General features: G+C 44.0%; 1 protein-coding gene across 6 annotated transcripts in view; it reads right to left on the bottom strand.

The window, feature by feature from the left end:
• LOC109853826 (teneurin-m) overlaps positions 1–14375 on the bottom strand; it is a 535016-nt gene that overhangs the window by 22635 nt on the left and 498006 nt on the right. For 5 of the 6 annotated variants that reach the window (XM_020426316.1, XM_020426317.1, XM_020426318.1 and 2 more), the window contains 3 exons: positions 8369–8551; positions 2274–2358; positions 128–291 (listed from right to left, as the gene is read on the bottom strand). In XM_020426316.1, the coding sequence (XP_020281905.1) occupies positions 128–291; positions 2274–2358; positions 8369–8551 (432 nt within the window). The remainder of the gene's footprint in view (positions 1–127; positions 292–2273; positions 2359–8368; positions 8552–14375) is intronic. The other variant, XM_020426321.1, reaches the window with a different exon arrangement.

Genomic DNA, 14375 nt, shown 5'->3' with positions numbered 1-14375 from the left:
CTCATCTCTTGAATTTTCTTTGAATTTAAAAATTGTTCGATGCGCGGAGCCGAGGAGTAGAGATTTTTTTGCTGAGAGAAGAAAATGCTACTGTCGCGCTAGAGGAATGCAATATGCGAATAATTACCTGCGACGTAGGTTAATGCCGCGGTCAAGCAGAGCGCGAGCATAATTACTACTATGGCAATTAGTTTCCAGCTGCACCAATCGATTCCCTTGCGGAAATGACAGCGGATGCTTTGTCTCCTCATCGGGATCATCGACGGGGCGTGCCCGTAAGGTAAAGGTACTCTGAAAATCGATAATGGTCGATTTGTATGGCACAGGCCGCATTTAAATTCATACACACACACACACACACTTCTTCCCGAGCGACCAAGAAGAGATTTGTCCGACACGCGCATCTCTAATGATCATTCCGCTCTTTAGCGGTCAGAGATTAATCCTTATCACACGGGTCGCGCCGCGCAAGAAGTTAAGGAAAGTTAGTTATAGGTCACCGTACACACGCGAACATCTCTCCCGTCCCGAATTCCACGTTACACAGCGTGTTACATAATTTCTCGATGCGCCCGCCGCCGTTGTAATTAGAGAAACACCGTCGAGGAATTCGGCACCTCGGTACAATTTTCAAGCACGTTCGGTCGAACTCACGAAGTTTCGGTATAGCATAGAGTTTCAGCTCTCTCTCTCTCTCTCTCTCTCTCTCCCTTCGTAACGTTCGAGAAACTCGTAATGTATTCTCGCTCGTTACATACCCCCCGTGGAAAAGCAGCAGCCCTCGAGTGTGTTTGTACTGAACGTTGCCGTTGCCGCCGCCGCCGCCGCCGCCGCCTCCAAGTAACTCACAAATGTCTAACCAAAATATTTAAACGCAACCGTCGGATTCTGAAACGCGGCCGGATAAGCGCGTTTGCTTTTGTTGCACCCGCGTGATAATGAAAAAAAACGAGAACCAGGCGGCGGCGGCGTCTATCAGAGAACGTCCTTCATCGGCGTTCTCTCTCTCTCTTTCTCTCTCCGCTGTTGATTCTGCGCGGATTGGACGCACATTTTTTTTTTCTATTGCGCAAATAAAACCAGACAATTTTGAGTTTCTACGATCTGAAATTTCCAGTCTCTCTGAATTCTCTGTTTTACGACTGGATGTCGAAATGTTTAACCGAATGTTTGACTTATTCGTTACAAAGTTTCAATATTGAAATATCGTGCGTTTTCGGAAGGCGGTCGGTTTTGATTTTTATTACATTTTCACCGCACTCTCTTCTCGTTGTTTTAATTTTCAACAAAGATAAGTGAAACACACATTACATACAATTTTGCACGAATTTAAAAAAAAAAAAAAAAAAACTACCCGGTCACGCTGTTTGTCTTCTTACATTTCACGTCGTGTTGTCACGAGGTACTTGTCCTCCAGACCACCATAAAATTTGCAACAAAAAAAGAACGAACAAGCGTTTCTCGAATATTGACGACTCACTTGGCGCAAGTCATTGTCGAATTTTTCGGCGTTTCACTTCATACAATATATCGTTTTCTCGAAATAAAACTCGTTCGAAAAGTCTCGCGCTAATGTAATTCAGGAAAATTTCTCGTGTGTGTACGGCGTAAGAGTTTCCGAAGGTAAACTCGCGAATTTTCGTACGTTCGCCACTCTCAAGAGCGGCGTGTTATCAAATGCGCGTTGCGCTCCGAAAGAAAGTTCGTATTTTACCGATTTCGTAAATACGTTCCGTCTTCGCACGTCGTACGCGCGTTTCTGGCTCCGCTAGAAGAGAGCCGCGCGCGCGTTTTCGATTCGAGAGTCTGTGGCGAATGTGACCGCCCTTCCCGTAAGGACCCCTTGTAAGAGGAACGGCGATTTTCCACGGCGAGTGTCGCGCGCAGGCGAAGGAGAACGGCCTTTCTTCGAGAATGACAATCCACGCTCAAACATTGACTCATTGTACGAGTCCGACTGAATGGATGATTCATGAGGCCCTCTCTTGAGTGTGCTCCTGTCGCGGCGGTAGGAGAAAAGGCAAGAAACGAACATATATATATATATATATATATAGAGAGAGAGAGGGAGAGAAAAAAAAAGAGAGCAGAAAGTCGTTCACCGGGGGCCTCTTTTTCTTGTACGTACGCTCTCTCGATCATGTGCGTTCGGTTTCCGAAACACGAGTTTTCTCAATTCGTTCGTTTATTCACGTGACCGACACCACGTCGTGGACGAAGAAATATTGGGTGGCACGGTAAACGTGTGGCGTGTGCGGGCACGCGGTTCTTACCTGTCCATGTTGTTCTGCAGTTCCACCTTTATTGGACTGTTCCCTGTGGACTGATTCTTGTTGTTGTATTCATTCTTCGGTATCTCTGCAAGAAAGAAAAGCGGAGCGATATGAAGACAGTTTGTTATATCCTCGCGTCTGACAGATCGGCGAAATTTCTCGTGGGAAACGGCTGGACGTCGTTTCGCTCTTTTACCCCCCCCCTCTCAAGGTTTTCTCCGCCGGCAAACTATAAACGCAATTCAACGCCGGTGTAGTTTACATACTGCGTAATGCATACGAAATCGCATTGTTACCGTGGGGTAAAGTTGTAATGTACGGAAACTGGTAGAGTAAAATAGCTTTGTCGGGCGAGCGCGCGCGAACGAGAAAGAGAAGAAGATCTTTTTCTTCTCTTCTTCTTCTTCTTCTTCTTCTTCTTCTCCTTCTCGTCCTTTTCTCGACCGTTTACGCTCGTCTATTTTTGAGATTGTACCGCCGTAAAGATTAGACGGTTTATCGGAAAGCTAACTGATTTACCGAGGTAAATGATATTGTTAGAGCTGCTAATAGACACGCGCCGTTCCGATAGACGATCTCTCTATCAGTTTTGACGGAGTTAAGAATACATATATATACACGTCGCGTTGCAACGGGATAATGACACACCTTCTTCTTGCATTTATCCTCACGCAGCATTTCCGATTTGAATTAGATAGATAACGTGTAATTATTACGAGCGCGCGAAGGTCCGGTGCGTGCGCGCGCGCGCGGTCGGCTGTTAAATAAATTACGACGATTGTCGATACTTCATTTTTCTTAGCGCGCGAAGAGCACGCTTTTCCCTGGCGAACGACCAGACCAGACAGACCGCAGGTCTTTGTGATGCCAGACGCGAAGCGCCGTCTCCTTTTTCCATTCGTGCGACTTGTATGCGACGTCGCCGCATATGCGTGTGTAAAAGCAGAAGGAAGACGAAGACGAAACGGAGGAGAGACGAAGGCGCGGACTCCGGGTCGGGGGCTCCTGTTGAATCGATAAGTATATGATTCATCGTGGTTCGGGCTTGAATTTCAAGCAACCGGGCCACGAATCTCTCGCGTGAAAAGGGGAGGACTTGCGTGCGTTCTTCGGTAGGTTCTGGAAAGTCATCGAACGGCGAGAGAGGATTTCACAGGCACGGAGGAGACGTGAGAGAACACGTAGAAGGAAGAAGTCTTCGTTTATTTTTTTTTTTTTAAATAAGAATTTAATAGTACTTACAAATGCATTTGAGAAAATTGTTTTCCTTTAATATTATAGTTTATTTTTATATTATAATTTTTTTATTTTTTTCCCGAGAGAGTCGTGTATGTTTTGCTGTTTTAGTTTAGGCGAAATATCTTCTCCAAGCAAGCGCTGGGCCACCCGTTCACTTCGCGCATATTCGAACGCTCACCGATGGTAGTTGTGCCGCGCCGTGATGATTAACGGCGGATGATGGTGGTTTAAGGGATCGCTTTTCCAACAATATGCACGAGTGGCATTAATGCGTTAATCCTCAACTGAGGGGGAACCGCAAGTACAAGTTTCGGACGTGGTACGGCGGGATTCTATCGCGCGCACGAATTCTATTACATCTCTCTTCGGCGTGCGATATCGCGCCGAAATAGCGGTGGCCGTAGTGCCGTTTTAGCCGCGAATTGAAAATATAAGCGCCGCGCGTCGCGTGAAGTGCGCGTTTAACAAATTTTATTTATCCGGCTGTAATAAAAAAAAAAAAAAAAATCGGTCAAACGTGCGATCGCCATTTGTGATCAGCGGAAAACACCGAGGGTGGGGGAAAAAAAGTCATCATAAAATCAAATATTCAATTTCAAATGTACATACACACTACGAACATACGTTAAAGCAAAGAAAGAAGCGCGTCCTCAAAATGTTCATATTTACATTTGAAACAAGTCTCGAATTAATTTCAGAAGTTCGGGCTGTGCGACTACATCCGCGCGTGTTGTGCCGCGCGGCGGCGGTGGCACGACGCGCATTTAAAACGCAACGCTTCACCGTTTTGAATATTAATGAGCCACTTTACACGTTTACGCGCGCGAGAGCGGCATTCGAGCTTTGTTGTTCTTGACACTTAGCCCCATTCGCGGAGCTCGCGCGCGCTTCACGAAACCCTTTTTCGGGACGCTCGATACATAGGGGCGGAGGGGGCGCGAGGGATAAGGAGACCAGAGAGTGCTCGTTACTTCAGCGGCCTTTGTCTTCTTACGGGGAACTCGAGACCGTTCTGCACCTCTACATACGTACATATCTATGTATATATATATATATACATATTATATGTACGCGGCGAGAGAGCGATAAAACACGGGCGTGGGAAGACGAAGAGGGGCCCGGCCGAAGCTGCTGACTCCACCGGCGCTAATTGCAGGTGTTGGCTCTCCGGCCCACCGAAATCCGGTGATTATGCCATTTAGCCAGATATACGTGATTACGGTGATTTCGGAAGGGATACTCTCAACCTTCTCCATCTCTCTTACTTCAGGGGGAAGGGGGGTGTCTTTCACTTTTATTTTTTTCCTTCGTTCGGGATGCTTAGAGTACACGAGAGACGACGACCCCTGTCGCCCGGAATCAAATTAAAGGGGAATATCTGCTAATCGGCGGTTCGCCGGCGAGAATTCATTCTAATTGGCGACCTGCCAGGTGATTTACCGTCATGGATGCGCTCACGAGAAAAAGAGAGAGAGAGAGAGAGAAGAGGCGTCCTCACGCGAAGAATAGCTTCGGCAAAGGGTTGAATGCGGCTTTCGAGCACGTTAATCACTCTCCGACGAGTAGAATTTCGGCGGAACGTTCTATTCTAAAAAAAAACCGCGAAATAAAACGTGTACACGTAGCATTTTGATGTACATAAAAAAAAAAAACAAAAAAAAAAAACAGGATTTTTACAAAATGTTTTATAAAACGCAAAATTTTACACGCATAGATAAAATATATGTTTCATAATATAAACATTAAAACATATCCTTTTTTTGTCACATATTTCTACAAAAAGCAAACGTGTAAAAAATTATACAAAATGCTAAGCGGCAAATGATGTTGTTTTTTTTTTATTTTTTTTTTTATCCCTGCACTTTTGTTATATTACTATTACATACGTATAATTCTAACAACTGTTAATTTATTACGTTGCTCTACCGGGGAATTATTGCAAATTTAATACAATTTCAAAATATATAAATTAATTCTCGTGCAAGTACACACTCAGAGTGCATTAATGATTTCCGGTTTGTGTTCGCATTCGCGAGCGATATATTTTATGAAATACGATTATATATTTTCATTCTTCACGCGTTTATCACAATGAAACCGTACAATTAATTGTGTAAACTAAAACATATCCTTCGCAAATATAATTAAAGAAATCTGATCGGTGCGCGCGCGCGCGCGCGTGTGTATAACGCAAACTCGAAAAAAATCATTAATATGCAGCCTAATGCGCGTTAATCTGATGTGAAAGAAAATAGAACTAACGTAACTAGAATAACACGATCGTTTTCACTTTTTTTTTTCTTTTTTTTTTTAATTTAGACATTGATCTTCTCGGTTCACAACACAATTATGGGGAACAAAGTAGCAAAACATTGTGAGAAAAGAATGAGGTAAGCGTGCTGATTCTTCGAAACGAAGACCTGGAATTGTACGGACGGGGATTTAAGCATTATGCAAACGCTCATAAGCGTCGGACGGTGTCATAACCGGAGGAGCCAATAAGATGTCGGGTCGTAAATCACCGATCACAGCTGTCTCACGGCTTTCAAGGGAGTCTTCGAAGTTTCTACTGTTTGCACAGAAAAAAAAAAAAAAAAAAAACGCAAGATATAACAAACGCGCAAGGTGGAAAAAGAGATTCTCGGCGCCCGAGACCGTGGAATTTGAAAAATCTTTACGACGAACCGAACAAGAAGAAGGTTTGTCACTCGGTCAGCACCGCTTGTGCCGGACACTTCCAGAGAGTAAATCCGAGGGACGCTCTTTATACAGTGAAAAAAAGGTTAGGTTTCGCTGTTGTTTTCTCTATGTATAGTCGATAGCACGCACCGGTCGAGTAGCTCCAGGAAAAATGTCACCCCAAGACGTCCTTTTCTTTTCCTTGAGTATGAAACGAGCCCGGCATACGGCGAGAAAGAAGAACAAACGAAAACGTCAGAAGGAACGTCCTTCATCGCCACACGGGGTAAATGCGTGGGTTACGAGAAGGTCGCAAATCATCAATTCTTCAATATGGAAATCGAGCCATTCGTCAAATCGCCTATTTGTTTCTGTATTTGGTTCTGCAGTTTTGCTCTACTTTTCAAAATCAAAGTCTTTCCGAAGTCCAACCCCGGAAACTCGATTCACCAAAGTCGAAATCACATTTGACTTGAAAATGCAAAATACTGCGGCAATATAATTCAATTTCACAATTTGCAATACATCACCGGGATGAATGCTTGTGATTCATGTTTTCCGGTTTATTTATCTTCTTGAACGAAACGGACGGAGTTTAACATATATTTCACCCTTATATATCGAAAAGTTCCGCCGCATCAACGGCGGCGCGGCGGTGTTTTTTTATTTTTATTTTTATTTTTTTTTTTTTTGTTTACGATACTTTAAATTAAATTTCTAATTAAATCGCCTGTGCGTGTGCGCGAGCGAGTGTAAGTTGGGAGAGAGAAACTCATGAAAGGCCAAGTTAGCGAGGCTGCTGCGAGGCCGTTGCGATTCTGCCTCTCATCCTGATGCAACGACTGAATTTTGAGAATCGTTCGGCTTGTTAGAGTCAAGTTGGGTCTCGAGGCTCCTCTCCAAACCACCGACAACAAGTCCGGACTTTTATTTCGAACTTTTATTCCATGAGAAGTCGCGTTTTCTCACGCGAAACACGCGAGCATCGTCGAACGCGCGCGCTATCACGTGCCTTGCTTTCTCAAGATAAAGCGCCGAAAGGTTACTCGGAATCCTTCGGCAAACAGAGGCGCTCGGGAAAGTTCGTCAAAAAGAAGAAAAAGAAGAAGAAAAAAAGAAGAAGAAGAAGAAGAAGAAACGTTTCAGGTACCGCGCAGCTTCTGTGAGAGATCTTTGAAGAGTCCGGGGACGACGATAAGATACGCGAGAGAGTCTGGAAATTATCGACGCATCCTGCGTCTTTCTTCGACCAACGCGTCTTCCTCGTCTCTCACGGCGAGTTATCACTGATTACGACGTATATACCCTTGTCAAAAGATGTCGACCCTAAGTCTTCTTTCCACAAGACTGGTGGAACACATCGTCGACATTATCGACGAACACCTCTCGCTCGGAATATCCATTAAGATCGCTCGCGTTTTTCTTCCCGATTGATAAATAAATATCGGCGGATATATTTGTGGAATTAACGCGTTACGCTATAACATTGTTTGGACAATACTCCGACGGTCGCGTGACATTATTGAAAGTTTCCGTTCAATTTCGCGTTCGTACGCGAAGAGAGACGACAAAAATCTTCGAGCTCTCTTTTGATTTCGTGACTCGATCGAGATAAGAAAAGAAAAAAGTCCCGGGGTTATAGTTATCTCACGAGTCAATATTCCTTAATTAAGGTAATGGCAAGCCGGATACGAGAAATATACAAGGTGGTGTAAAAACTATCTATGTGAATTCTTTCGCGTCCCCCGCCAAAGTTGATAACACGCTCTTTTCTCATAAAGATAACGGCAACCCTCGATAACTCTCCAACTATGCGCTATTTATTTTAACTTAATTCGATAAAACGAATAATCAGATAAGATACACTTAGTGTGCAATTGATAAATGATTAAAATACTCGTAAACTTTACAGGAATGTTGAGAGATAAGATTTAAATGTTATTGCTAAACATTTGCACGCGTATAAGCTTTGCAAGATAGAAAGAAGATTGTGAAATATATCCTTTTCGTTATCTCTCAAGTTTTCAACGACGATGTGTTTCGACTTCGGATCGACGCAAGGACGCAAGGAAACAGAGAGAAAAGACCACGTTTCCCACGTATTTCGCGCGCTCCGCGCTCTGCGCATTTCCTCCCCACTAAATCAGTCTTAACGATTGCCGTGTTCGTGGACTTACTTGGTATATTGTAGAAGTTACCGGATGGGGTGCGTACGAGACAGGATGGCTCGAGATCGGGATCGCGTTCGTGATCGCTCGCTGCGTGACTTCCTGGCAGTCTTCCGTTTAGTCGACTCATTGCGGGATTACGGGGTGGCACATCAGGCGGTCCCCGCGGTGCCGAACTGTCCAACAAACACCCTGCAACAAAGAAAAAAAATAAAAAATAGAGGTTTACATTTACAGTTCACAACGCTCAGGACGCTTTTCTTTTTTTCTCAAACGTCGTTGTCGCGATGCAACCCGAAAGGGTGGGAGAATTTATCCACGTCTCTCACGTGGGTAAATAAAAAAGTGAAAGTGTTAACAAGGGTTTCCCAAATATTTCCACAATCGAAGAAACGTATTTTTCGTAAAAAAAAAAAAGGCACAAGGATTTTATTACGTCGCATTTCTCGTCCCGAATTTTTTCTGCATCACTAACACACGTGTTAAAAAAAGATTTTCTACGGTAATTTAGTTTCGAACCGCATTGACCAGTTTCAAGCCTTTGTGTTTTTAAAAAACCTACCCGGAGAATGCGAAAAAAAAAAGTAACACGATCTTCTTACATTCGGTTCGTCGAAAATGTTATCTTTTGTCGTAAATTTTGAAACGACGTTACCTTAACATGGAAAAAAAGAATAAAGTGTTCTTAGCCATTACTTAGTATCTTACGAATATGGAATTTTATCTCTCTGCGTTTATCTGTTACGTTATCTCGCAATAAAATCGATTAAGAAAAGCGTCGTCGAATGCCGAGAGTATTCGTCGTCGGACACATCTAAAGCGGCTGTGGGGGCTTGTCTCGAGGCTTATAATGCGCTCGTACGCGAATAATCCAGGGCAGATGGTCCACACGATTTTCTGGGTTTTCATCTGGCGTAGGGTTGAGCCGATCTCACGATTAGGCACGATTCACACACCGTCGTCGCGACTGTCGGGGGTGGACGAAAACCACCATACATACTAACCCTAACCGGCGAGCGATATGGGATTTTTTTTTTTTTTTTTTTTAAGCCGGCGAAAGTTCGCTCTCGGGCGTTGGCGCGAACGCGCGCGAGAAGCGACGCCCGTGGATTCGCAGGTGTGTCACGGATTTGGAAAGATTGTCGGGAGATATTAAAAATTGAAAAGCCTGTTGCGATTCGGAGGTCGCGATACAAAAGACCGCTGCGCCATTTTGTTACACATTGCGATGCGAAAAAGCGCAGATATATATTAACCGCAATATATTCGGTTAAGCTTTGTACAAGAATACATCTTAATGTATTATTATCTTTTTGAATATTATTTCGATCTCCGTAAATGTGGTTTAAACGATAATTTAAATTTTCTATATTTATAATACAGCTATTATTATTTTGCAATTATTTAAATTTTAGCTAATACACAATGCTCGTGTGTGTATGTGTGTGTGTATGACTATTAAGTTGAATGTTTACCAAGTTGACTAGCGATACCGAATTGCTCCCCAATTCGGAAGCTATTATACCGACAGTATTCGAAAAGCCCAAAAGAGGATCTGTTGTGGGAGTCGGCAAGAAATTCGACCTGCTTCTTCTGCATCGAGTGCCAGCCAATGAGGCGGATTCGTTCCTGGTCTTTTTCTGCCTTACGTAACGAACGGTCGTCTGATATCCTATTGGACGATAAAGGGCGCAACAGGAGGCGGCGGAAGAGGACGTGGGGGGGGGGGGGCGGCGAAGCGAGGCCGGACGAGCGGAAGATGAAAAAGAAGGGCGCGAGGCAAAGGCAAAAAAAATTTTTTTATCCCGCGCGACGACAAAAGACTTTCTCAATCTCGTCTAATCGCGTGCTCGTCTCCCCTTTGCTCTCGTCCTTCCTCTTCCATCCATTTGTCGGTTGCTACCAACTTCGATTCGTGCTTATGCGACTCCCCATCCTCCCATTCGTCCTCCCGACTTGGTTCAACCAAGAGTATACTCGACCCTTTTACGAGCGAACTTTCCGAGAGTTTCGACATTCCGCTCTCTCAGTTCCCTTCGCCCCGGCAGGAAAGCGCCATTTGGCATCGCTATCAATGCGTATCTCGACTCATCGACGAAGGTAGAGACGCGTAAACTGACGTAATGCGTCTAGCACGTGAAGACGCGATTTCCGAGCCAAAATTTCTTTTGTTCTTTTTTTTTTTTTTTTTTTTCTACACGTGGACGTAAAAGTCAATGTACGAAAGGAGCAGCGGTTCTTTCGCATTCGCGTAAAATATTAAGCAAATACAATATTAATTGTAAACTGTGATTATTACCTCGTATAATTGGCGAACAAATTAATGTATTGTGTAATTAGCAATAATCATATTCGTAATTCCAAATGTAGTCATTCTTTTATTATATTCCCGGATGTGTGTGTGTGTGTGTGTGTGTGTGTGTCCGGCGCGATTAAATATATGAATCCTTATATTAATATTTCCACATGCGCGTACGTACAGACACACACACACACACACACACACACACACACACGCAACGCGGTGGCTATTAAATTTTAATTAATACAGCAGTCTTGTGCTCTCCAAAACTCTCCAAAATCACATGCATAATAAATAAATACGCATATACATACAGATTTTCGCATATATACACGTCATTTCTCTCCATTGCAAATATATATACATATATATATTTTCGATCAAAATCGAAAAAGTTGCGACAAAGTTTTTCCTGGATCTCTTAGTGTCGAGAAATGCGAAGCGCGTCTCGTTGGGAGCCGCGAGATAATTTCTGTTAATAGAAATCTCTCGCGCTGAAGAGGACACGCTGGAATTGACGGGGTGAGCGCCTTGTTCTAACTGAACGCCGAAACTTGTTAACCCTAGAGAATCCGCTCGTTATATTACACGTAACGAAACGTTCGCGAGTAAGAGAGAGAGAGAGAGAGCGAGAGAGAGAGCAAGAGATAGAGAAAACTCGAGCGGCGTTCGACGAGGCAGTCGCGCGAGGATCTATTCATCCTTGCAGAGAAGCCATCGAGGCAGAAGAGTCTGCGGCACGTCGTTATTCTTGCTAATAGATCGGCGGGAGTGGGTATTGTCCCGACATTTACTTCAAGGATCTCAGAGGGTGAGCGAGTCCGGGTGTCTTCGTCATCGTCGTCGTTGCCGTCACTCCTTTTCTCGCTGTTCTAACAGCTCGAGCGCAAACGAGAAAAAGCGACGGATCTTCGAAGGTTCGTCGTCGTTCGAGGAGAATAAATAAAAACAGACTTGTAGGGAAGGACCGAAGAGAAGGGGAGGGCGGGAGATAAGTTGGAGCACATCCGACAAAAGACGCGGGACCCGATCCTCGCGAGCCACTATCCGGTGTGTCTAGGATGAGCATCGCGCGACAAAGGATGCGCGCACGCGGGCAAAGAAAGAGAGAGAGAGAGAGAGAGAGAGAAGAGAGAGGAGGAGGAAGCGAAGCGTTCGTGAATCGAATTATGCTCGCCTGGTTTGCGCGGACTTGGGTCCTCTCTCCAACTCGGGGACCCCAAGACGCGGAGGAGAGGGGCACAAGCGTGTAAAGAACGCCGTCATCGGATAGAAGGACCCCTCGAACGCTGAATGAGAGCGCGCTGATCTCCGAATACCGTTTTTCTCAAGCAACACACCGGTCCCGTGTATACGGTAATGGATGCGCGCCCATTGAGAGAGCGCACGTCAAAACGCGTAACATAATATCTGGGCCCTTGCGCGCAAGAGCCCATGCCTAATGGAATTTATTAGAGAAGGTACTTCCCTTTTTTCGGGATTTCAGGTACACACACGCGACGTTTTCAGAGAAACGTATTCACGGCGCCGTGGAATCAAGAGGCTCTCCAGATTGTCTTTTCGGATCATTGGAGGTGTTCTCTCTCGACGTGGAAAAAAAAAAAAAAAAAAAAAAAAGGCTAACGAAGAGAACACCGACCGTATCGAAGAGGGAAAGTGAGATCTCGACAAGAGAGCGCAATTGCTCGATGCTCGTATTAAGCTGTGTGCGATGCAATCTGATATCCCGTTAAAAAGCCTCTACACGTAGTTTTCGAAGCAGCTATATATCAGCAGATTGAATCCATCCGGAACGATGAATTTATATACGCGAGAGAATTGATGACAAAATAATGATAATAATTGACGACAAATAATATACATTAATTGCATCGCGATTCGCTAAATAAATCGACACTAACCAACTATAAATACAATTCAATAGCCTGGTTTGTATTAATTAGGCTACTCAATGTCAATGTTTATGCATATATACATATATGAGCATCGATCTGTCGTAGTGTAAATATAAAAGCACAGAAACCGAAAAAAAAATGCGACATATGCTAAATTCGGGATGGGAGACCCAACTCGCGCGCGCGTTTGTGTATTGTAAATTGTTTGAGGTTTGAGTATCTGTTTCCGATAAAGGATAAATTTGTGTTCTACGCCGTTTTTTTTTTTTTTTTTTTGTTTTTTTCGACGGAAAAGTATGACTCGTGTGCGAGAGACCGTTCCCGCGATAAAACGCCGTATAAAGGCAACATCGCGGCAATATCCACGGAGATTTAGGAGGGGAAAAAGTGAACAAACGATTCGGGGAGCTCGGTCACGTATCAAAGAGCAGAGTGGACGAATTTTTTTTTTTTTTTTTCGGGAACGCAGGACGAAGAAGAAAATGAACAAGGGTTAGTCTCGTGTCTGGATTAGCTTTTCGGGAGCGGAACGAATTAATACTATATATCTCACAGCTTGTGTGTGTGTGTGTGTGTATATATATATATATATATATATAAAGTTGCGCGCAATTTCCACGTGCCAGCAACAGTCCTGTGAGAACCAGAAACTTTGTGTGTACGCGTGTGCCAAGTAACATTGATATAAAAATCCACGATAACTAATTGTATTACGCGACCAACTTTTTTTTCGGAACAGATATTTGTGAACTAAAATTAAATTCGATATAATTAGATTTTAATCGATTTTCATTCTATTACGAGAAAAGGAAGAAGATGCATAAATTATTGTTTCCTCTCATTCATATCTCACTTGTTATCCCGTAAATAAAAAATTCTCATCCGGCAGCTATCACCAACACTCTCCGTTTCGAACAATCGTTTCGCGCGTCAGAGAGACACAAATGTAATTTACGCGCGAAATGTCGATCGCATACGAAATGAATTTGACAAAATCGCGGTGAAAGAGATTGTTTCAATTTGTCGGGAATAAAATCGAATCTCTTATTCGCGGGGGGAACAAAAATAATCGACACGTATCTCAGATCTTTCGCTCTGACAAGAGCGAGAGAAGAGATTTTTGACAGATTTCTGATTGTTCGAGTTATTATGTTCGACGTGCTGAGCGCACGCGCAGAAGAAAAGAGAGAGAGAGAGAGAGAGAGAGCTTGTAAAAATATTATCGAACGGATATAAGCTATTTTGGTTCTTCCATCAGCCGCATCATACACAACGTCGGATATACCGGGAGATCCTCCGGGCTTCTCGATTCCTGGCAAATTCTAAAGCGGTTGAGTTATCTTGAGTTTACGTACGTATATACTCTACGGAGAGGCCGCCACCGCTGCCGCCGCAGCCGCCTTCTCGTATGCCTGCAACTTATGGAAGCCATGCCAGAATTTGTGGAACAACCACTTTGCTCCGGGAATCACTACGTCGCGCTGGTAGTAATATCGGGTAGCGCACGCAATTTATCGCAATATCTGAAAGTTTTCGCGCACGAATTTTCCACCGCATCATCTCTTCTCCCTCTGCCGTTGCTATTGCTGTTGCTGCGCGCAACCGCGCGTATCAATTTTGCTATAATATTATTTAATTACAACAAAACACTTAGCTATGAGCGCGATTAGCCTCATTAAAGGACGTTGCGCAAAATGAGATATTGTGTTTCCACGTAATCCAAGATCTTCCCAGCAGGGGATTTCTCCCCTGCGGTTCATCGCAGGACCAGCGGTCTTTTCCGATTTTGCGCAATTACTCGCGTGTAGTCGTCACAATG

This window comes from Pseudomyrmex gracilis, unplaced genomic scaffold (assembly GCF_002006095.1).
Source record: "Pseudomyrmex gracilis isolate BER0280 unplaced genomic scaffold, ASM200609v1 scaffold_55, whole genome shotgun sequence".
NCBI classification, from domain to species: Eukaryota; Metazoa; Arthropoda; class Insecta; order Hymenoptera; family Formicidae; genus Pseudomyrmex; species Pseudomyrmex gracilis.
Note: the sequence above shows the minus strand (reverse complement) of the source record. Positions and strands in the feature narration are given on the sequence as shown.